Consider the following 21,934-nt stretch of genomic DNA (forward strand, 5'->3'; position numbering starts at 1 on the left):
GGAGGAAAATAAAGTGTCGTGATTTAAGGGGGAAAAAAGTGGATTGAGAAGGATTAAATGGGGTGGGGGCTGGGAGGGTAGGGTAGAGGAGGAAATGTGGGGAGGGAAAACTAACGTTAAAGGCCTTTTGAAATAGTCATAGAAACTTATTACTGAATAAACTTCCTAAAATGTATACATTATATACACATACACATATATGAGTTTCAATGTCCCCATAACAGGAGGGACAGTAGATAACCCTATGTAAGAAAATAAAATCCTAGTGCAAGGAGATTTGGAGTTGTAGGCCAGCTGGTCCCCACAGAACCCTAAACATCGTAGATCATGACCGTTGCTCATGCTCACCCTCCAGAACTTGGCCATAAGACCCTCTTTCTCAAGACAGTACTTACTTGAATCAAGGACATTTGGTACTGACTAGGAGGATTCAGCCCTTTGGTCAGCTTTCATATTGCCAGGGTGCTAGGCATGAAGTAAGCATCTTAGCCTGTGAGATACAACAGAGAAATGCCCACCATTGCAAGAGCAGCACGGAAGTTATGGGAACAACCAAACACTCTTTGATCAGATTTAATGCCTATGCTGTGAGATAGAACAAATCCCTGGCACTGTTAGCAGGGCTGTGAACATGACATTTGAGAAGTTACAGGCCCCAGGGAAAACCTATTACTAGCGTTCTGCTAAATGGACATAGTATTAAGATAACTCCCAGTAACAATGCTCTGCCCACAAACCAGTGTGTGGCTTGGAGCTCTCCTCAGATACGTTTCTTCATGCTGCAGATGGATGTTAACACAGAGACCCACACTGGTCAACATGCAGAGAATAAGAGGTTGTGGAGGGCTCAGCCTTAAATGGGATGTCGGTGGTAACATCCCCCTCCCCTCCGGCTCAGGGATCATCTTAGAAGAGGAGGCAGAGAGACTGTAAGAGCCAGGGGTGATGGATGACTCCGAGGGAACAGTGAGTTCAAAGGCAGCCTGGAGTGCCCAGCGAGATGCTTTCGAAAATAAAAAGTAACTATGGGGTTGGAGACGTAGCTCAGTGATGAGCATTTGCTCAGCTTAGAGAGGTCCTGGGTTCAATCTCCAACCCTAGGAAGAGAGAGACCGATGGACTTTCTCCCCTTCCACTCCCTAAATATCTCAGAAGCATGTGCAGGATGTATACATTGGAGGTGTGTAGTGAGTCACACTATAATCCCCGTGGGAAGCTGAGGCAGGGGGCTGTCAGTTAGAAGCCAATTTGCGCTACAGAGTGAAGCTCTGTCTAAAAACACAAACAAAAATGCAGTTGAAGGAGGCATAGTAGCTGAGAGGACACCAGGTTCTGGGAGGCGGATGCTTATCACGCAGGGACGGTGTTAATGGATGAATCCTGGGTTGATTTTGCCTGTCCTTTATGATTAGCTTCTAGCACAGGCCGTCAGTCCTTGGTGTTGGTTCAGGTTTAATTTTTTGGCTCAAAAGTGGTTTTCTAGAAAAATCAGGGTGACATTTTATAGACAAATGAAGGTTTTTCACAAGCTGGGCCCTGTATCCCAGCATTGGGGGGGGGGGGTACAGATTAGAAGCTGAAGCCCTAAGAGATGTTACCTTATCCCTGCTGGGACATCCCACCTGCATCTGTGGCCTTCTCTAACGTGCTCTGCAAAGGTGATCATCTCAGTTCCTAAGCTGGTTCTGTGTTTACAGTCGCTAACACCGATGTCCTGTGTTCTCTGTGTGCCCTCTTTACCCTGTGATGTAGCTTTTGGCACGGTGGCGTCTCTGCAGGTGACCTCTGGAGGCTGGAGTCTTAGCTCTAACACCAGCTGGGTCACCCTGCATAAGGCCAACACTTCTCTAAAGTGCCGTCCCCTTAGGCAATGTCATTAGGGCAGTGTTTCCCTCCGTGGGAGTGAGTGTGGCTTTAGACTTTATAAGGCTCTCAGGGAGTAAGCACCCAGGAGTGCTAGGACTTTCCCCATCATAATTAAGAGTTTATTGGTTATATTGAGATTCAGTGCAAAGACACTTCCGTTTGGATACTTAACAGATGTGCTGAAAATCTAAAAGCCCTGAATCGTGATTCTTTTTGTAACAGACACTCTAGTGATGCTCTGTCTTTAAAGTTAGAGGCAAATTTTCCTTACGGGGTTACCAGTGACTAGTGTGTTTCAGATAGCGACAGGCTGAACATGCTGAGCTCCCGACTCTTCCCGTATAAACTATGTCCTCGGATTTTCACCCCTTCATGGCACATCAACAAAAGTACCAGGGAAATTGGACTTTGAGGACCAAAGATGTCACAGAGTGCGCATGCGTATGTGGCCAGGCAGTGGGTGCCCTTGGGAAGCAATTTTCCCATGAGGACCAATGTGGCAAGTGGGCTGGTGATGCTCTCTGTGGGGTCACAGGTCTGCTTCTCTGCCCTTACTGACTGTGACAGCTATTCTTGATTATCAGTTTGGCAACATCTGTACTTAGCTAAAACCACAGCAGCTGGGCACACCTGCAAGGGATTTTTTTTCCCCTTTATTAAATCATTTGAAGTGGGAAGCCCCACTTTTTTTTAATCCAGATCTTCTGAGGTGGGAGGATCCACTTTTAATCTGGGCCACAGCATCTGCTGGCAGCCTCTATAAAGGACTTGGAAGAAGGAAGTTTTCACTCTCTGCTTGCTTGCTCTTGCTGGCAAGTCTGTTCCTTCACTGGCATTGGAGCCTACTTCAGGATTCTGCTGTATGCCGAAGACCAGCAGAGACATCCAGCTTTGTGGACTGAACAACTACTGGATTCTTGGATCTTCTCTTGGTAGACAGTCATTGTGGAACTAGTTGGACCACAGCCTGTAAGCTACTCTAATAAATGACACACACACACACACACACTATAAGTTCTGTTCCTCTCAAGAACCCTGACTAATACAGATTTTGGTACCAGAAGTGGTATCAAAAATATACAAATGAACAACAAATATACAAATGAACAACAAAATTATACAAATGAATTTTTAAATATCCGGAATAACTTTCCAGTATGCCAACACCTACAGCTCCAGAAGCCTCTTCTATTAGCTCAGAGAGTATTGAAAGCCTATGGTAGGAACTATTCTATAAACTTAAGGAGGAAACTATGTTTGATTGTCCTGGTTCACTAATGGTGAGAGGCAATGGATTTGGCGAGTCCATATATAAAACTTTTAACAGTGCGTGGAAAAAATGGTGATGATCATTAATTGATCCCTAGTATTTCTGGATAAATCGGCAAAGGAAAAGGATGAAGTCGGTGAAAAGATTAACCAGCTTCAAGCATCTCAGAAGACAGTGAAGGACGACAGTGAACTCAGTGATACAGATGACCGTCTCCAGATGTGCAGTCTCAGCCTAACGTGTGTTTAGACTGGAGGAGACTCTTCCCTCCGGCAGCCACAGAGCTCAAGCTGCAGAAAATCAAACCGGAGCCCTCATTATAGGGTTGGCTGAATTACAGTGAAAATGCAAATCTCAGGCTTGGAAGGTGTCAGCCGCTGGTCAGGGCAGTAGTTGGTCAAGAACAGGATGCTGTGATGTGGGGGTGGAGATACGTAGGACCCCGCTGAGGCTCAGATTCTAGGGGGTTTATCTCACCTGAGGAAGTAGTCCCTCTACCCTCAGCAGGAGATGTCCCGCACCCCCACCTGAGGAAATATTGCCTTTTCCACTTTTGACTGAGGAAATTATTGTCTGCTAACCCAATAAAATTCAAGGCCCTTCTACCTCAGTGAAATTCTTAGGAGTCCAGTGGTATGGGGCATGCAGAGATATTCCTTCTAAGGTCAAGGATGAGTTATTGCATCTGGCCCCGCCCATGACCAAGAAAGAAGTGCAACATTTAGTGGGCCTGTTTGGGTTGGGAGATAGCACAGTCCCCACTTAGGTGTGTTACTCCTATTATACCTCATATACCCTATGACGCAGCCCATATCCCAAGCGACACAGAAAGCTGCTGGCTTTGTGTGGGGCCTGGAACAGGAGAAGGCTGTTCAGCAGGTGCTGTGCAGGCTGCTCTACCACTTGGACTATATGACCCAACAGACTTGATGGTCAGTGGCAGGTAGGGATGCTGTTGGGGCCTTTGGCAGACCCCTATAGGTGATTCACAGAAGAGACCTTTGGGCTTTTGGAATAAGGCTCTGCCATCATCTGCAGACAACTAGTCTCTATTTAAGAGATAGCCCTTGGCCTGCTATTGGGCTTTAGTTAAAATGTTTGACAATAGGCCACCAAATTAGTGTGCAACCTGACTCACCAAGCCAACAAGTAGAACATGCAACACAATCTGTCATCAAATGGAAGTGGTACATATGTGGTCAGGCCTGAGAGGTCTCAAAGGCATAAGCAAGTTACACAAAAAAGTTGCCTAAATGCCAATGGTTTCTACTCTCAGTATAATGCTGTCTACACTCCCAGAATGCCTCTGTAGCCTCATGGGGTGTGCTCTATGATTGGTTGACCGAGGAAGAGAGGACTGGGGCACGGTCTGCTGACGGTTCTGCGCGGTATGCAGGCACCGTCCAGAAGTGGACAACTGCAGGATTACAATCTCTTTCTGGAAGACACTGCCGAAGAGAAACCTTCACAGTGGTCAGGACTTCGGGCAGTACACATGGTCAGACAGTTTTTTTTTTTTTTTTTTTGGAAGGAAAAATGGCCAGGTGTGTGATTGTTCACTGATTAATGGGTCATAGCCAATGGACTGACTTGGAGAAAAACATAATTGGAAAATTGGCAAGAAAGACATCTGGGGAAGAAGTATGTGGATAGATCTCTCCAAATGGGCAAAAGGTGTGAAGACACTTGTGTCCCATGTAGATGCTCATCAGAAGGTGACTTCAGCAGAGGAGGAGTTCAGTAATCAAGTAGATAAGGTGACCCTTTCTGTGGACAGTCAGTCTCTTTCATTCATTCCTGTCCATTGCCCAATGGGCCCATGAACAAAGTAGCCATGGTGGCAGAGATGGGGATTAGGCATGGGTTCAATAAATGGACGTCCACTCACCAAAGCTGACCTGGCCACAGCTGCTGCTGAGTTCCAGATATACCAACAGCAGAGACCAACACAACCCCAGATATGGTCCCATTCCCCAGGGTGGACCAGCCAGTGACCTGGTAGCAGGTTGATTACATTTGGACCACTCCTTGGTGGAAAAAAAACAACACTGTCCTTACTGGAGTAGCTGGATACATATTCTGGTTATGGATTTGCCTTTCCTGCATGTAATGCTTCTGTCAAAACTGCCATCTGTGGACTTATAGAATGCCTTATCCACTGTCATGGTATTCCACACAGTATTGCTTCTGACCAGGGACCTCGCTTCACAGCCAGAGAAGTCTGACAATGGGCCTACAATCATGGAATCCATGTTCCCTACCATCCTGAAGCATCTGGCCTGATAGAAAGATTGAATGGCCTTTTGAAGACACAGTTACTAATGGGATGGCCATAGCCTGGAGGGCTGGGGCAGTGTCCTCCAGAAGGTGGTATATGCTTTGGATCAGTGTCTAATATATGGTATGGTTTCTTCCATAGCCAGGGTCCATGGTTCCAGGAATCTAGGAGTGGAAAAGGGAATAGTTCCACTCACTATCACCCCAGAGACCCACTAGGAAAGTGTTTTTTCTTCCTGTTCGCACAACCTTAAGTTTTGCTACCCTTCCACCAGTAGACAAAGCAATCGTTCCATTGAACTTGAAGCTCAGACTCCCCCTGGCCACTTTGGGTTTCTGATGCCCTTAAACCAACAGGCTAAGAAAGAAATAACAGTGTTAAAAGGGGTGATTAATCTAGATTACCAAGGGCAAATCAGTTTGCTTCTCTACAATAGAGATAAGAAAGATTATGTCTGGAGTGCAGGAGATCCTTCAGGGATCCAGATAGAATGACGAAGGGCATGGACCCTTCAGGAATGAAGGTGGGTCACTCTCTCAGGAAAAGAACCAAGATTTGTTGAGGTACTTACTGATGGTGGAGGAAATACAGAATGGATAATAGAGGAAAGTAGTTATAAATACCAGCTGAGGCCACGTGACCAGTTGCAGAATTAATGATTATGGTTGCCATGAATGTTTCTGTCATATTTTGCTAGGAATGTGTTTATACAGATATTTGTGTTCTTCCCTCAATCTCTTTATCATGCAATGTAACGGCAGTTAAGAAAATATCAGTGGTTATCATATTTAAGTTTTGAGGTGCCAAAAGAATGACCCTCAAGGGACATTGCCACCTATTCTAAAGTTTATTATGTGTTTGTGGTTTATAAGGAACAGTTACATCATATTAGGTGTAATTACGACCTGATGAAATATATAATGCATTTGCGATTGTACATGGCATAGTTATATCATGATAGGTGTAATTATGACCTGGTTATTGTTTTCATTTGGAAATTATGCAGGGCATAAGGAGATAAGGTTGTATGTCAAGTTCACAGGGGGTGGACTTGTGACGGCTATTTTTGGTTGTCAACTTGACTGCATCTGGAATTAACAAAAAAAACCCAAGAGGCTTGGTACAACTGTGAAGGATTTTTTTCTTATTAGATCTTTTTAAGTGGGAAGACCCACTTTTAATCCAGATCTTTTGAGATGGGTGCACCCACCTTTAATCTGGGCCACACCTTCTGCTGGTGGCCTCCGTAAGGGCACGGAGAAAGGAGAAAGGAAGCTTTTGCTCTTTGCTTGCTTGCTGTCACTTGCACTGGCAAGTTTGTCCTTTCGTTGGCATCAGAGCCTTCTTCAGGATTCTCACGACTACTGAAGACCAGCCGCGACATCAGCCTCGTGTATCATCGAACAACTAGTCTTGAATACACAACGGCAGCCTGGGTTTTATGCAGCATGACAGTCATATTATGTGATTGCCATAGCTTAGGTTGCTCTTGAACCTGTGGAAGTAATCATCTGAGTGCCAAAGAGCCTTTTATTTCGTTCATCCCGGAGACGAGCCAACAAACAGTGCAGTGCACCTGACGCTTGAGGCCTTTAGGTGTTTGGTTTCCTTTGCAGGACTAGGGATTGAACAGGGCATCCTGACGCTGCCTCTGAGCCGCAGTCCAGGCTCTGGCTGGTAACCCCTTAGTACCACTTCAGTTCTCTTTGAACAGATAGATAACAGGCCTTCTGGTGACAGAAAATGTTCAGCCAGTCAGCGTTTTAAGGCTTAGGAAACCTCTCACACAGCGGCCTTTATCTTCTGAAGCTGCACCGTGGATAGGGGTGCGCTTATTTTCTGCCTTGGTAAGTGAACAAGTGTCTGAGTGGCCCACTGGCTTCAGCTTCTGAGCAGTCACATGGCTGGCTTAATTAGGGGAGAAGAAAGTGCCATGATTCTGCCCTAATGCCCCAGTGGGAATCCAGGAGACCTTTTCTTATGCACATGTTCACCGCCTCTGGCATAAAGTGGATGGCTAAGGACACTCTGGCAGGCCACAAGAGAGATTATCAGCCAGGGAAGATACATTTGAACTTGCTGAAAGGGCCGCCTTTGTGCTAGGGAAGGCGGGCAACGGTGGGTCTTCTCTATCCCAGCAGCCTTTTCTTTTTCAAGCCTGCAAAGTATGAATAGCTGTCTTTTACTCACTAATCCCTGCAGGAATGTGGCTTCGGCTACGGAGAAGACGCACAGTGTGTGCCCTGCAGGCCGCACAGGTTCAAGGAGGACTGGGGCTTCCAGAAGTGCAAGCCATGTGTGGACTGTGCGCTAGTGAATCGCTTTCAGAGGGCCAACTGCACACACACCAGCGACGCTGTCTGCGGGGACTGCTTGCCCGGGTGAGTTGGGCCATTTCTTTGTTATTTAATGAGATGTTTCCCAAGGTATTTCTCTGTTCCCTCCAAACTTGAAAACACAGGGATAAGAACATGAAGATGTTCGGGCAACATTTGGAACTTCTGTTCCATTCCATCTGCGGCCTCTGAGCTTACTCCGTTCCCGGCACTTGTGACAAAGCAGAAGAGCAGTCACACTTTAAAAGGGGTGTGCCCTGAAAACCTAGAGTTTCTGCACACCAGTGAACAGGGGCACTTAGACAAATGGACGAAGGGATTGCCAGGCAGCTCACAGAAGAGGAGCCCGGTGAGCTGCAGCTATGGGCACCCGGAGTGCCAGTCTGAACAAAGCTGTCTCCGAGGCATCCTGCATCCACCGTCCATCCTGTGTGTGGCAGAGTTGAGCCTTGGCTGGACGGTGGCTCAGAGGTCTCAAGCCAGGACGCTGTAAAACCAGAGCCTACTGCGCCATAGCTCTGCTTGGTGGCAGAGCTCTCGCTGGTGGGAATGTGCCGGTCTACCACAGGGTTTCTTAGGACGGCGTTTTCAAACGTGTCCGCCAGGCTAGCCAGTCTAGCTTGGATTGAGTTCAGTTAGAACTGTCTCCTCACAATGCTGTCAGTGAGTTTCACATCCGTAAGATGTGTTCATCCCACAGCGAGTAAGCAAAGGTCAGTATGGGTTTCTTTTGCCTTTTTATATCGTCTGTCTGAAAGCCAGGAACAGATTTACCATGGAGCTTCCGAAGCCAGTTTAGCCAAACCTTTTATATAATGAATGTCTGTGTTCCCTTTTATTTGTTTCATTTGAAAAATGTATTTCCTACTTCACTTGGACAGGAAATACAGTTTCAAATGTTTTTATGTCCCAAACTGTGGTACAAACTAAGAGAGGGCAAGGTGGCTCAGCAATGAAACATGTACCTAATTAGCAAGGGGCGAAGGCCACGCAGACCCCTAGACCAGAGTTCCATCTATATACCCACAGTCAAAAAGCCAACCCTAGTGTGTGTGTGTGTGTGTGTGTGTGTGTGTGTGTGTGTGTGTGTGTAACCCTAGCTCGATAAAACCTGTGTGATAAGTTCCAGGTTAGTGAGAGAAACTGTCTCAAAAAACCCAGAGTGGAAGGACCAAGGCTGGAGGTTGACCTTTGACCTCAACAGGACCATGGATGACACAGTAGGAAACCACGCCACTTGTAATGCGAACAAATCTAAAAGTGGACGAGCTGGATCAGATCCCGGCTGCATTCAGTGATTGGTCAGACTTCTACTCTGATCTGACTATGAAAATATGTTCAAATAATAGCTGATGTAGCGCTTTCCTACCAGATTTTCATGAAGTTACTCATTCATGGGCATATAAAATTTACAAAGAGGAGATTGGAGAACTCATACTCCCTCTTTTTGAAGCACACCACAAAGCTACAATAGCCAAAAGTATGTATTGGCACAAAGAGCGATAAACAGGTCAAAGGAACCCAAGGGGAGCCTAGAAGTCAGCCCTTGCTTGGCCTTGTGAAAGACTTAAGTCTCATCGCATGCTCCAGTATGGATGGCATGCTACAGAATAGGCCAATCGCAAGTTGGCGATGCTGTAGTTGCCATTTAGATGAGGTGTGTGGAGCTGTCACCTTTACAGAAACAGAAGGGAGAGCAGTCAGGGAGCTACTGAGCCTAAAGTAGGGGCCGACAGGACCAGAGCCTTAGCCGGGTCAGCTGAGGAAGCCTGGCACTCGGCTCCACAAGTGCCTGCAGGCAGCACTGTTCAAGCCCACACCCAAAGCTGCTTATGGCGGGAAACTTGCTGGTGTGTGGTTTTTGCTACAGCAGAAAGATGCATATAAAGATTTTGAAATGAAGGCAATAGATGCCAAATGTGATGGCACACATCTTTTCAGCACTCAGGGGGCAGAGCCAAGAGGATCTTGAGTTGGAGGCCAGTCTGGTCTACCTAGTGGAACCCTGTCTCAGAACAAAACCACCAAGGGTGAAGGGAGATTTCTTATTTAAGCGTGCCTTGTTAGAGACTGTAATGTATATCCGGGGTGGTGGCACATGTCTTTAATCACACCACTTGGGAAGTCGAGGCAGGTGGATCTCTGAGTTCCAGGACAGCCTGGGCTACACAGAGGAACCCTGCCTCAAAAACCAAAAATAAATAAATAAATAAATAAATAAACAAACAAATAAATAAATAAATATTGTGGGTTTTTTTTATACATCCGTCGGGAAATTACCAAATATAATTTCATTTAATATTGGCAAAATCTACAATAGTTTTTAGTACAGAAAAAAACTGTGTAAAAAAAATGAAAAAGTAATACCCAACACTCACAACAGTGGACTCTAAAGGCACAAAAATACATTGTCTAAAGCCACTTAAAAATAGAGATAGATCAACTATTGGAATTGAATGTAGACATTATTTAACATTTAAAAAATAAGAAATTCCCCTTGCCGTAAGACTGTTTTGATATCTGTGTTTTCCCTAATAAGCAAATAAATAGATAAATAAAAAATAGTTACCAAAATAATTTATTCAAATAAATCATGTATTTGAAAACCGGCATGCTTGTGAGGCTGGAGGTGTAGAAGTCCGGCCGTGTTTGAATGACCTGTAAGTACTGAGCAGATGACGTGAAACTCGGCTCCAGCAGCATGCTTAGATGACACACCAGTAACCAGGACTCTCTCCTTCCTCTTCTAGATTTTACCGGAAGACCAAACTTGTTGGGTTTCAAGACATGGAGTGTGTGCCCTGCGGAGACCCGCCTCCTCCCTACGAACCGCACTGTGAGTGATATGCCAAGTGGCAGCAGGCCTTTGAGAAACCCGTCTCTACCACGGGGCTCCTAATGTGTGCTCTTATCCAGACCATAGCAGAATAGAGAGCCTCAGCCAACAGTGACTTCTGCTTTCCATCCCCCCAGGAAACAGGCACTTTGCGTTGCCACGCCCTGTTCCTTCGCATCCTTCCTCTCAGATGCTCAGTGCAGGAGACCTGGCTTCACTGGGCTGTCCAGGTGCTTGCTAATCCCCAGCTATGCTACTCTAACCCCGATAGGATCACACAGGGCTGTCTGCCTTTCACGAGTTCCTTCTAGGATACACTTGCCCTCCATAACATATTCCCCGCACTTCCTGCTCATTCATGCTTTTGTTTCTCTCACCTATCAAGTCAGTGAGGAGAGAGGACTCATTGTATTTGTCCCCGGTCAGGGCACCAATACAGGAGACACTTAGGTCTTTGTGTTAACATTAGTCCCTTTGACCATTAGCTTTGTGTGCTTCTCCCCTTGGAAACAAGAGCGTTTATTGTGTTCCCAGCCTGCCTGGTGGCTGCTCACTGTCTTAATGCTAAGCAAATTGGATTAACAAACACCACAGGCATGGGATGGGGTCAGCCTGTCAGGGGTGAGGTATGGTCTGCTATCCCAGCAGGCCTTGCAGCTGGGCTTCACTGCACAGGAAAAGCAATGGGCCAGGTAGGGGGTGGAGGTGCATGTCCCCCCTGGCATCTATTGGCACAGCCTTGCTGGAATCCTTGTTAAAGTTTCCAATCCATGGTATCTGCCCACTTGCTTCTTTCTGTAGCTAAACTTCCTTCCAAACAAATTGCGAGAGTCTGCATCCTTTGATAAGATCCCGCTGGGAGGACGCTGGAAACTTTTGTACTTCACCTTCTTGTTTCTTTTGCGAAAATACAATTACTTTGTATTCTTCATTTGAAGGGACAGAAATGCAAAGCAAACGAACAACAGCAAAACTGACCGTAGACTCTACAACTCAGCCGTACAGGAGCTACCAGTGGCCCCTCCTTAGGCATCTGCACGTGACACGTGCTGTTGCCAATTAAAACCCAAGGACCTGGTCCTGCTCAACCCTTTGTTTTAGCAGGCAAGCTCATCTGCCACAACAGTTATTAAACAAATGGCATCAGCACAGCCCAGGTTAGAGCTGGAAAGTGCTACGGTCCTTCCCTCCCCCACATACTTAATGTGGAGGGTTTGATGTAATGTAATCCCCCAGGCTTTGGGATGTTTTGCCTTTAGGGTTCTAGCTAAACTTAGGTGGCATGAAAGGGCCTTTGAACGCAGAACTCACGTGCAAGCCTCATGTCTCATGAAGCCTTTGGTCATACAACTTGGAAAAGACGATTAATTAGTTTAACATATAAGAGATACATATTTCTTCGTGTGTCAAACTTTCTAGAAAGTAAAGACAAATATTTGTGAAGTTGGAAGCGCAGCAGGCCCGGTTGAGGACTTTCACATCTCGGATGGAGAGAGCCTGGGTCTTGGTGAGCTTCATCTCTGTCAGAGAAGTTTGCTGTCTTTGGCACCTTCCTTGGGAACCCGTCCAGAGTTGAACTAATCTCCTCAAAGGAGATCTAGAAGTCTTTGGGGGAAATTATGCATGGCGCCTTGTGTTTTTACTTCTCCTCCGGGCTTTTCAATTTATCCACAAAGAGCTTCTTCTTCAGTCCCCCTGAGGGGTTCCTGTGCCCTTGAGCATCCTGGTTGTGGGAAGTAGGCGTCCTTCAGGCTGCCTCAAGCAGTGGGTTTGTTTTAACATTGCAGTGTGTGTGGAAACAGGCTCAGCTGGGGCTTCCAGGCTCAGATAGAGTTGTAGTCCCAAGGACCCCGGGTGCTAGATTGGAGGAGGGTCTCAAGACCTTCCTTTCTCTTTTTCAAAACAAAACAAAATCGGCCTCACACTGCTATTGGTTTCCAAAGACTGTCAGTTCATTTTGTTTTAAACTTGGTTTTGTTTCCTTTAAAAAAAAAAAAATGTTTCCCGGGCACTTGACTCTCGGATCACTGAGCACTGCATGTAGAGGGATGAAAGTCTTAGTATCAACTCAGGCACGGTGACTCGCCTGTAGCCTCGGCACTCGGGAGACAGAGGCAGGAGGATGGCCTTGAGTTTGAGGCAAGCCTAGAGTAATACCTTGTCTAAATGAACCAACAAAAAGCAAAAACAAAGCAAGTCCTAGTATCTTTGGACACACGGGCACTCAGAAGGGGCTGGGTGTGTCAGTCTCTCCATAACGGCAAGCCTCCGGCTCACCTGTGCAAGGTAACAGCAACATGGCTAGCAGAGACAGATGTGGCCCAAGTATTTCTGTGACACGCTGCTCCGCAAGGCTAATGAATAATATGTCGGAAAAGCCATACCTGAAGTGGGGAAGGGTACATGCAGTGTGCATAGTGCAATTACTTACCCTATGAGGAACCAGAACCTAAGGCTTCATACGTATACCCGCTCTCCCACCAGGCTCTCTCTCCAGCCCCTACCTCTATCTTTTGGAAACCTATACAGGTAGGAAACAGACTGGAAAGAACTTCAAAATACTGCGTTTGGCTTGCTGAATTTCAGAAAGCTCTGAGGCTAGAAATGTGTTGTTCGGTGGACAATTAATGTTTCCCTATATTTCCTTCCCCTTAAGCAAACAAAAATGTTCAAGAAGTTCAATTTTCTTTTTGAAGTTAATTTTTGAAATGCCTTTGGTTTGTTATATAAGAAGGCCTTTTAAGTTCCCATTGGAAAACCATCACTGTATGCGGCTTATTATGCATCAATACCAGGAGCCGGGCCCGAGGAGCCGGAACCTTTCCTGAGTGCTTAGCCTCACACAGCCACCAAGCCTGCAGGTCACTGCGGCTCCTGCTCTGCTTTCTCCCACACGCAGGGATTTATCTGATGGCTGTGACTTTAGATTCACGTGGCTCGTTACACAAAGCGCTCGAGAACAAAGCAAACACCAAGTGTAAACACACTTTAAACACAGTTGTGCTCTGGTGAAAGCCACTTTGAATCATTTCTAAACCACTTACTTCAGCCCCAGCAGCGTTCCCAATCGAATAAACATTACTAAAAAAAAAAAAAAAGCCACAGATGCTTTACTTCTCATCAGACCCACGGCAGGATTTAGCTCTAAAATGTCTTGGGTGTTTTATTCTCGCACCTTACAGTCCCAAGCGGGTGCACGTTTGAAACAGTCAGGACAAAGCGTGCAGTTGGACATTTTACAGAAAGTGCCTTTGTCAACATCGCCGCTGTCAGCCCCATATGTCAAAGTCACCCAAGCACTACTACCAACTCATGCTGTTAACCACCTGGCCGAGGGGCTGTGGGTGGACGGAAGGAAGCAGCTCTTGCACGGACTACATTGTTATGGGGGTTCCCAGCCTGCATTGGGAATGGGAAAGAAAGAAACCAAGCTGAAGTCAGGGTTCTTCAGCTATCAGCATATCAAGAGTAGACTGCCCCTTTGTGCTGTCCTTTGGTTACCTATGTCAGAAAGAGAGATGTATCTGGACACTGTCCTAGGAGGAGCCAACTCCTTCCCTAAGCACACACTCAGGGCAGGAGGAGCTAAAGGCAGCAGGCAGGTGAAATTATAGCCTGGACAAGGCAGACCGGCGCAAAGATGGAGGTCCTGAGTTATATCCGGGGCTTGTGACACCATACTGGACACGAGTTCACTCAGTTATATCCCAAACCTACTCCCTGGGTGTAATTATTTCTATCGTCCAGGGAGTATAAACATAGAGTCAAAGTGGAGCCCCAGCTAGAGGACCACACTCTGCCCGCCACTCAAAGCTGGGGTCTACTCTGCACTCACCATCACTCCTTCAAAACTTCCCACAGGAAACAATGTCAGGGCGTGATGTCAGCATTAACGTCAACCGCCAGGCTCAGGGATCACCTCGGCCGTAAGCCCGTAAGCACACTTGGGAGGGGTTACTTAGTTAGGTTAGCCTAGCCACGCCTGTGAAGGATTATCTTGATCCGGTTACCTGGGGTGAGGAGACCCAGCTAAATAGCAGCCTTCACCTGCCTACCTGTGAAGTGTGACCAGCTGCCTCTGGCTCCCGCCACAGTGTCTTTCCCGCCATCAAGAACTGTACCCTCAAACTGTGGAGCGACGTAAACCCTTCCTTAAGTTGCTTTTTATCAGGGTGTTTTGTCATAGCCAGAGAAACGTAACTATGGCAGTAGGGGATAGTCTTTAAATCACCTTGGGGTGGGGCACAGGCTTACCCTGTAGAGAAGGAAATGCCTGTGTCTGCAATACCTGTTCAGTAATTGATTTCGCCATGCGGGCACCGAGCCCTGTGATGCTGGGCAGTGCTCTGCCACGCCACTTCTTTTGGCTGCAGTCTCACCGTGTTGCCCAAGTTAGTCTTGAACTCATCTCAAGCAGTTCTCTTGCCTCAACCTGCTGGGTAGCTGGGCAGAAAGGCCTGTGCTACCAAGCCCCATTTTCAACTTTCTTCATTACACAAGTGGGCTGTGGAGAGACCAAAATCTCCTCCATCTCCCATCAGGTCTTTCCTTGTGCCCAAAGCTGTTCACGGGCCCCTCTGGTTTTATCAGTGTTCTTAGACCCACTGCCTGTACTGAACACCACACTCTTTGGATAGTCCCTGTTTGCTCTAGGAGACAGCAGCTCTCGAAGGCACTAGGAGAGAGAGCTAGGGTGGCTCGGTAGGGTAAAGTGCTGGCTGTTGCAGTCATGAGGACCCGCGTTCAGATCCACAGTGCCCACATAAATTCTGGAATTGTAACCGTAGCACCAGAGCCTGTGGGGGGCAGATGCCCCCCGTCTAGCAATCTGTGGACTCCAAATCCAATTTCAGTGAGAAACCTTGTCTCAAAAACAGAAGATGGAGGTGACAGAGGGAGACACTGAAGACCTCTGGCCTTCAACATGCACAGACGCGCAAGTGTGGCCGTGCACACACATCGAGCAGAGAAAAATGGCAGTGTGCAGAACCTCTGGCCTTCAACATGTACAGACGCGCAAGTGTGGCCGAGCACACACATCGAGCACAGAAAAATGGCAGTGTGCAGAACCTCTGGCCTTCAACATGCACAGACGCGCAAGTGTGGCCAAGCACACACATCGAGCAGAGAAAAATGGCAGTGTGCAGATGCAGGAGAGATGCCCATGGTGCAGCATCCTCCACATGTGCAGTTGTGTGCGGATGCAGGAGAGATGCCCATGGTGCAGCATCCTCCACATGTGCAGTTGTGTGCGGATGCAGGAGAGATGCCCATGGTGCAGCATCCTCCACACTGCAGTAGTGTGCGGATGCAGGAGAGATGGCCATTGCACAAGGTCCTCCCTCCACACTTTCTGTGTGTTCATGTCAGGGTTTTATTTCTGCAGTAGTTTTTTGGTGAGTTTGCTAATACTTAGAGGCCAGATTTTTCCAGGCCGCTTACTGGAACTGTGATCCACAAAGCCAGTGTGCACTAATGAAGGGCTCGGCTTACTGGGGGTTTTGAAGTTGTCTCTGGTCCCTAGACCAAGACACGCTGGTGTCCAGCCAGGTCACTACTGGAAAGAAGGCTGTTTGTGGAGCCTCACTGTGGTATTGTGTGGGGGAACAGTTGAGTGTGGCTGCGTGCTTTCAACAAACACTTTCAGCAACCCATAGAGGAAACCGCTCCCAGAGATGTCTGAATTTAACTGACTCTCATCTCCTAAACGGAGCCTGCAAGATAGGGAAGATGAGGATAAGATCAGAACACAGCAGAGGCAGCACAACCTTGGTGTGGGGGAGACAACTTAGAGCATTAGCCTCCTGACCTCATCTGAGCAGAGACTCCCCACTTCCTCCTCTTTGCTGCTCTGTTTAAGGTGCCACTGCCCACACGGTAAAAACAAACCCAGATACATACACAGCCCCTGTCATTACAACCCTCTCTGCAGAGGACACTGTTCGAAGGCCTCCCTTGAAATCTTCTTTTCTTTCCCACACTAAGGATCGAACCCAGAGCCTTGTGCATGGCAGGTGAGTGCCATACCACTGAGCTATGTTCCCAAGTCTTGGTATTTTGAGACACTGTCTTCCAATATAGCCCAAGCTGGCTTTAAACTTGAGATCCTGTCACCTTTGTCTCTAGAACACTAAGACTCCAGCCCGGTGCTATCACACCCGGCTATGTGCTTACCTTTTGCGGTAAGAATCTCCAAACTGTGAGGGAGAAGAAGGCTCAGGAAATAGAGAGCTGGAGAACTGGATGCAGCCAGAAGTCAGGGACAGGCCATCATAAGCCATTGTCAAGCAAGGACTCCTGATCCCAGAGCAGCCCAGGCACCCAGAGCACACTGTCATTTTGTGACATTTGCTGCAAAACAAGCAGACCTAGTCATCCTAATGACTGACCCTTGAGGTTTTCCTCTAATGGCACTGAGCGTGGTAATTAGAGGCCTTGTCAAAGGGCTGGAGAGGCGATCAAATGACATTTGTGGGAGTCTTTTTCTTCTTCTGTTTTATTTATTTACTTATTTATTCATTTTTTTGAGAGTCTCACTCTATAACCTAGACAGTGGTTCTCAACCTTCCTAATGCTGCAACGCTTTAATATAGTTCCTTATTGTTGTGGGGACCCCCAACCATAAAATTATTTCATTGTTACTTCGTAACTGTAATTCTGCTACTGCTATGGATTGTAATGTAAAGATATCTGATATTTGACTGCCAAAGGGTTGCAACCCATAGGTTGAGTACCATAGACCTAGACTATCCTTGAAGTTGTGCTGGTACTTTACCAGCCTCTCCAGTACTGGGTCAGTACTTCACCAGCCTTCCGGTGCTAGGGCCAGAGGTGTGAGCCACTATACTTTCTTCTTTGTTTGCTGATTTTTGGTCTTGGTCATGCTTGGGATTCTGGGTAAGCGTGGATCTAGCAACATCCCGCGCTGTAGCATTTCCAGGGAAACTGGGGACTGTTGCAGTTCCGTCCACATGTCCTGGCCTTTCTAGAGAGCTGCTGCACACTTGCTCCATGTGGTTGTGCAGCTGTCTCAGACTCGTGCCCCTCAGTGGCTCCCTGACCGTGTGTTTCCTCAGCTGTTCATATGAGAAAGTCTTCTGAAAGTGTTCTAAACTCACACATTCTGCCACCATTCTTTCCTCCCAGTAGAAAGTTGTAAATACGAGCTGTCAGTTTTGCCTGTTATCAGTGGAAGAAAGTTAGACGTTCTGACTAAATCACACCATCCCCTGAACCTGGAGCTGCTTTTGTGGGTTCCTGTCTGCCTGACTCTGGAGAAGGGGAGTATCTTTCTGAGAAATGGGCAATCAGTTCTTACCCAGCCCCCAGCACATCTACTGTCTCAGCTTTTACCCTCATTCTCTGCTGGACATTTAAAGCCCATGGGCTGGCTTAAATATTTGCTCATGGAAAAATAAGCTGCATCTGGTCAAAGGGCACTGCTAAACGGAACGAGTTTTAGATGAAATGCAGCGTATTTTAAAAACAATAAATGAAATCTGGATGGCCCATTTCACTAAGCTGTGGAGTGTTTTACGAATGAGTCTGTGATCCTCGAATGCCCAGGAAACACTGGAACGAAATGTGTGGGAAGGAGTGGAGAAGCGAAGCCATCAGCTGGAGTGCTGAGTGCAGCCGCAGATTCAGGGCCCATACCAGTGGGTCTCAGAGGGCAACCTTTCATCCTGAGCGTTTGTTCTCAGGAGGTTGTTGGTATATGCTGGGGACCGCTTTCATTCTAGTGAGGACCAGGTTAGATGGCCTTTAAACTCGGTGTCCTGCTACTTCCAGGCCCCCTGAGGAGGGTGCTTAACCCAAGAAGTTTTATTTTGAGGAGAAAATGAAGAAGGGACCAGCAGAGTACAGCAGAGCAAATCCCTCTTTATTTCAAGAAGGCGCCAGAATCCTTACTGGCATTTCTCAGTCTGCTCCCTGTGTTCCTCATCACGTGGAAGAAGAAAAGGGATTCAGCTGGGGTCTGCCTGATGACGCACAAGTGCCCAGCTCAAAACTGCTTCTTAAGTGAGCTCCCAGATGCCAGGATTAAATCATTATAAATCACAGTGTGGAGCGTGGCTTAGTGGTACAGTGCCTGCCTAGCATGCGTGGGGCCCAGGTTCTATTCCAGAACTGTAAAAATAAACACAGGCACGCCTTGGTGTCCCCAAGGGATTGCAATGTTCTAGGGTGAGACTCCCAGCCCTAGACGCCAGTGACCTTGGATGCTCGAGCCTCTTGCACCAACGGTTCGGTTTTCCTTTAAGACCCAGGCACATCTTCCGTCATTTACATCACCTCTAGGTCTGAGTCAGCCTGCATGGCTCTACTGAACTATTTTGGGATTAATGACAAGGAGAAGAAGCCCGCACATGTTCAGCAGCGTTTCAGATTCTGTAATTAACACAGCGAGAGACCAGTCAGCCGTGGAATGGAGTCCCTGCTGAAAAATGCTAGGCTGAAATACCTAGCACAGGCTGAAAAGGACATTAGACCGCCAGAGCTGGCCCAGGCCTGGCAGCCTGTGCCTGTGATTGCCGCACTCGGGAGACCCTGAACACAGGCCCATCCCCTCCTCTTTAAAAGAGAAGCTTGAAGTTGGATGTCAAGCAGGAATTAATTCAGTTGGAAAGTATCTCCCTCTGAGTCTTTAAAACATTGTCCTAACTCTGTTTATTTTAAGCATGCCAGAGAAAGTATTTTAAGAACTCACAAGAGGGGTTTTATCTATACCGTGATTCGCTGCAGGCATCTTCCAAACACACCTACATACACACACACACAGAGAGAGAGAGAGAGAGAGAGAGAGAGAGAGAGAGAGAGAGAGAGAGAGAGAGAGAGAGAGAGAGAGAGAGAGAGAGAAAATGAATAGCTCCTAGACACCTTGCCGGTGCTGGTGGGTCTGGTGCTTTTCTTTAAGGTCAGCTGCTTTTTAAAACTCGTAGGGGTTGCTGCGTCACCCAGGGTGCATGCTAAGGGATGGCCTTCCGAATACCAGGATGCCAAGAAGTCTATAAAGTGTGGAGGAAAGCCCAAATATGGAGACCTGAGGACAGAGTCCCACCTGCGAAAGGCAGAACCCACTCTGCAGAGGCTGGATCCCAGTGTGAGTGACAGATGGAGTGGTGTGTAGGTTAGAAGGTTGGTCAGGATGGGAAGACTCCTGCGGGCAGGGCAGTGTTAGCCAGAGCCATGGCAGTCTTTGAGAATAGACTTCTGGGGAGCAAGGGAGGAAGCAGGGACTTAGTATCCTAATTAAGCAGACTATGCCCAGCTGGTACAGTAAACACATGTGCTTTGAGGAACAGGCTCTCTGTTCCTTTCTCAAGACCTGATATTTAATTTAATTAATGCAATTTAATTAATTTAGCTTAAATAAATGTCACTCGGCTGACTTAATTACTGGTTTGACTCTAAGAACATAATAATCTCAGTTAATATAGCCAGCCCTCCATATCTATGGATTTCACAGTTGCAGATCTACCCAATTGGGGTGTCAAAAACATCGTAAAGACATGTTTCTACACAGAACACGAACGGGCATCTTTGTTTTGTCATAACACTGTATGCTATCCACCAGCCTTTACACTGCATTGAGCATTCCACGTCCTGTAGAAGATGCGTGTACGGTCCAGGAGGATATGTGTGGATCATGAAATGTTACCTATTTTAAAAGACGATTGAATGTCATGGATTTTTGGAATCCAGAAGACAAAATAAGCCCTGAAGCAGAGCTCCCAGGACACTAAGGGATAACTACCCACCCCATCCCTGACATAGTTGGAAATGACAAAAAACAACATTTGATTAATTTGAATTTTTTGTTTTGTTTTATTTTTTATTTTTATTTATTTATTTTTCTAAATTTGGGGTATTTTGTTTCCTATGTGTGGTTCTTAGATGAGAATTATCCCCCACCGTCTCAGGAATTTCAACACTTGGTTCCAGTTGGTGGTGCTGTTTGGGGAGGTTTTATCAGAAGGAGCATGCCCTGGGGGCTGGCTGGCTTTGAGAGTGACAACCTTCACTACTTTCAGTCCTCTCTGCCTCAGGCTTTTGTCGGCTCACAATTCTAGAGTTCAGTCCCTGGTTCTGGGGAAGCCACAGGGACAGCTAATGTGTTACATCCACAGTCAAGAGCAGAGAACGCGGGTGAATTCCTGCTTATGTTCGGCTCACCGTCTCCTTTTAATTCCACACAGTCCTGCCCCTGAGACAGAGCTGGTCACATTCAGACTGAGTTCTCCCACCTCTCTATTAACCTAATTAAGAAAAGCCCTACAAACCTGCCCGGGCCGGCCCGATCTAGACAGTTTGCACTGAGACTCCCTTCCCAGGTTGATTCTAGACTGTGTCAAGGTGACAGTGAAAACTGATGTCCTCAAGAAAAACCGCACATCCGGGAAGAGGGTGAGGGGAGTTCCCATCATGCGGTGTTCAGCAGCAGCAGCAGCAACAATGTTTTCTGTGGTTTAGGCTCCAGGGATACAGGTAGACACCTGAAAACACACCCGGGGGAAGACCTTGGTCAGCTCTAATACCAGTAGAGTATTAGAGAACAGCGCCTATTCGATGCCTGCCTCCGATGGCTGCATTCCATACTCGTTAGAGTCTTGGTCGAGTCTCAAGCCTAACGCCCGACAGACAATTCCATTTTTGTGCCCCTGTTTTTATTGTACCAGGTGGAGGCCTAATAACTACAAGTGATAGCAAAACATGGGTTGAATTTTCAGATTCATCCCATGTCCTAAGACTCAAAAGAAGTGCTTTGTTCAACTTACTGCAAACCTCTTCACTCTTCCACCTAAGTCCTGTTGGTTTTAAAATATAGATGAGTTAAGCTCAGGAGCAGTTCTGCTGGGATGGAAGGCGGCGGGAAACCTTCTCTAAGTCTAGATCTTTCTTTTCCCCTAGACTCAGTCAGAAGTTTTAAATTATGCACAACACTTATTTGGGAGGGAGGTGCTATAAATAATTTAAGTACCATCAAATGAAGATAATCCCACAATTTACTTCATTTTAATTACTACCCACCTCACTAATTCGTGATCCCAAGAAGATTGCTGGGGCTTTAATGTGTCTGCCTCAATATGACACCCCACCCCCGAGCAAGGCCCTGCTTTCCAAGGGCTGTGGTGGCACGTGGCACTCCAGGGGTTAAGGAGAGTGCACACTTAATGCTGGGAGGGCAGGGCCCGGGTTTCCCTTGTTTCAGTTCCCAGATGGCCGTCCTGCCTCTGTCCCTTTGAGGTCCTATTTGAGCTTCCTGTTCCTCACCACAGATGGTCAGAGCCGTCGTGATGGATTTCTCTTTTATGGTGTCTTTTCTGTTTCTTGGTGCAGAGTTTCAA

General features: G+C 47.0%; 1 protein-coding gene across 1 annotated transcript in view; it reads left to right on the forward strand.

The window, feature by feature from the left end:
• Tnfrsf19 (TNF receptor superfamily member 19) overlaps positions 1 to 21,934 on the forward strand; it is a 71,554-nt gene that overhangs the window by 25,687 nt on the left and 23,933 nt on the right. The window contains 2 exon segments of the mRNA XM_042054081.1: positions 7,617 to 7,795; positions 10,501 to 10,586. Coding sequence (XP_041910015.1) covers positions 7,617 to 7,795; positions 10,501 to 10,586 — 265 coding nt within the window.

This window comes from Arvicola amphibius, chromosome 13, assembly GCF_903992535.2.
Source record: "Arvicola amphibius chromosome 13, mArvAmp1.2, whole genome shotgun sequence".
Taxonomy (NCBI): domain Eukaryota; kingdom Metazoa; phylum Chordata; class Mammalia; order Rodentia; family Cricetidae; genus Arvicola; species Arvicola amphibius.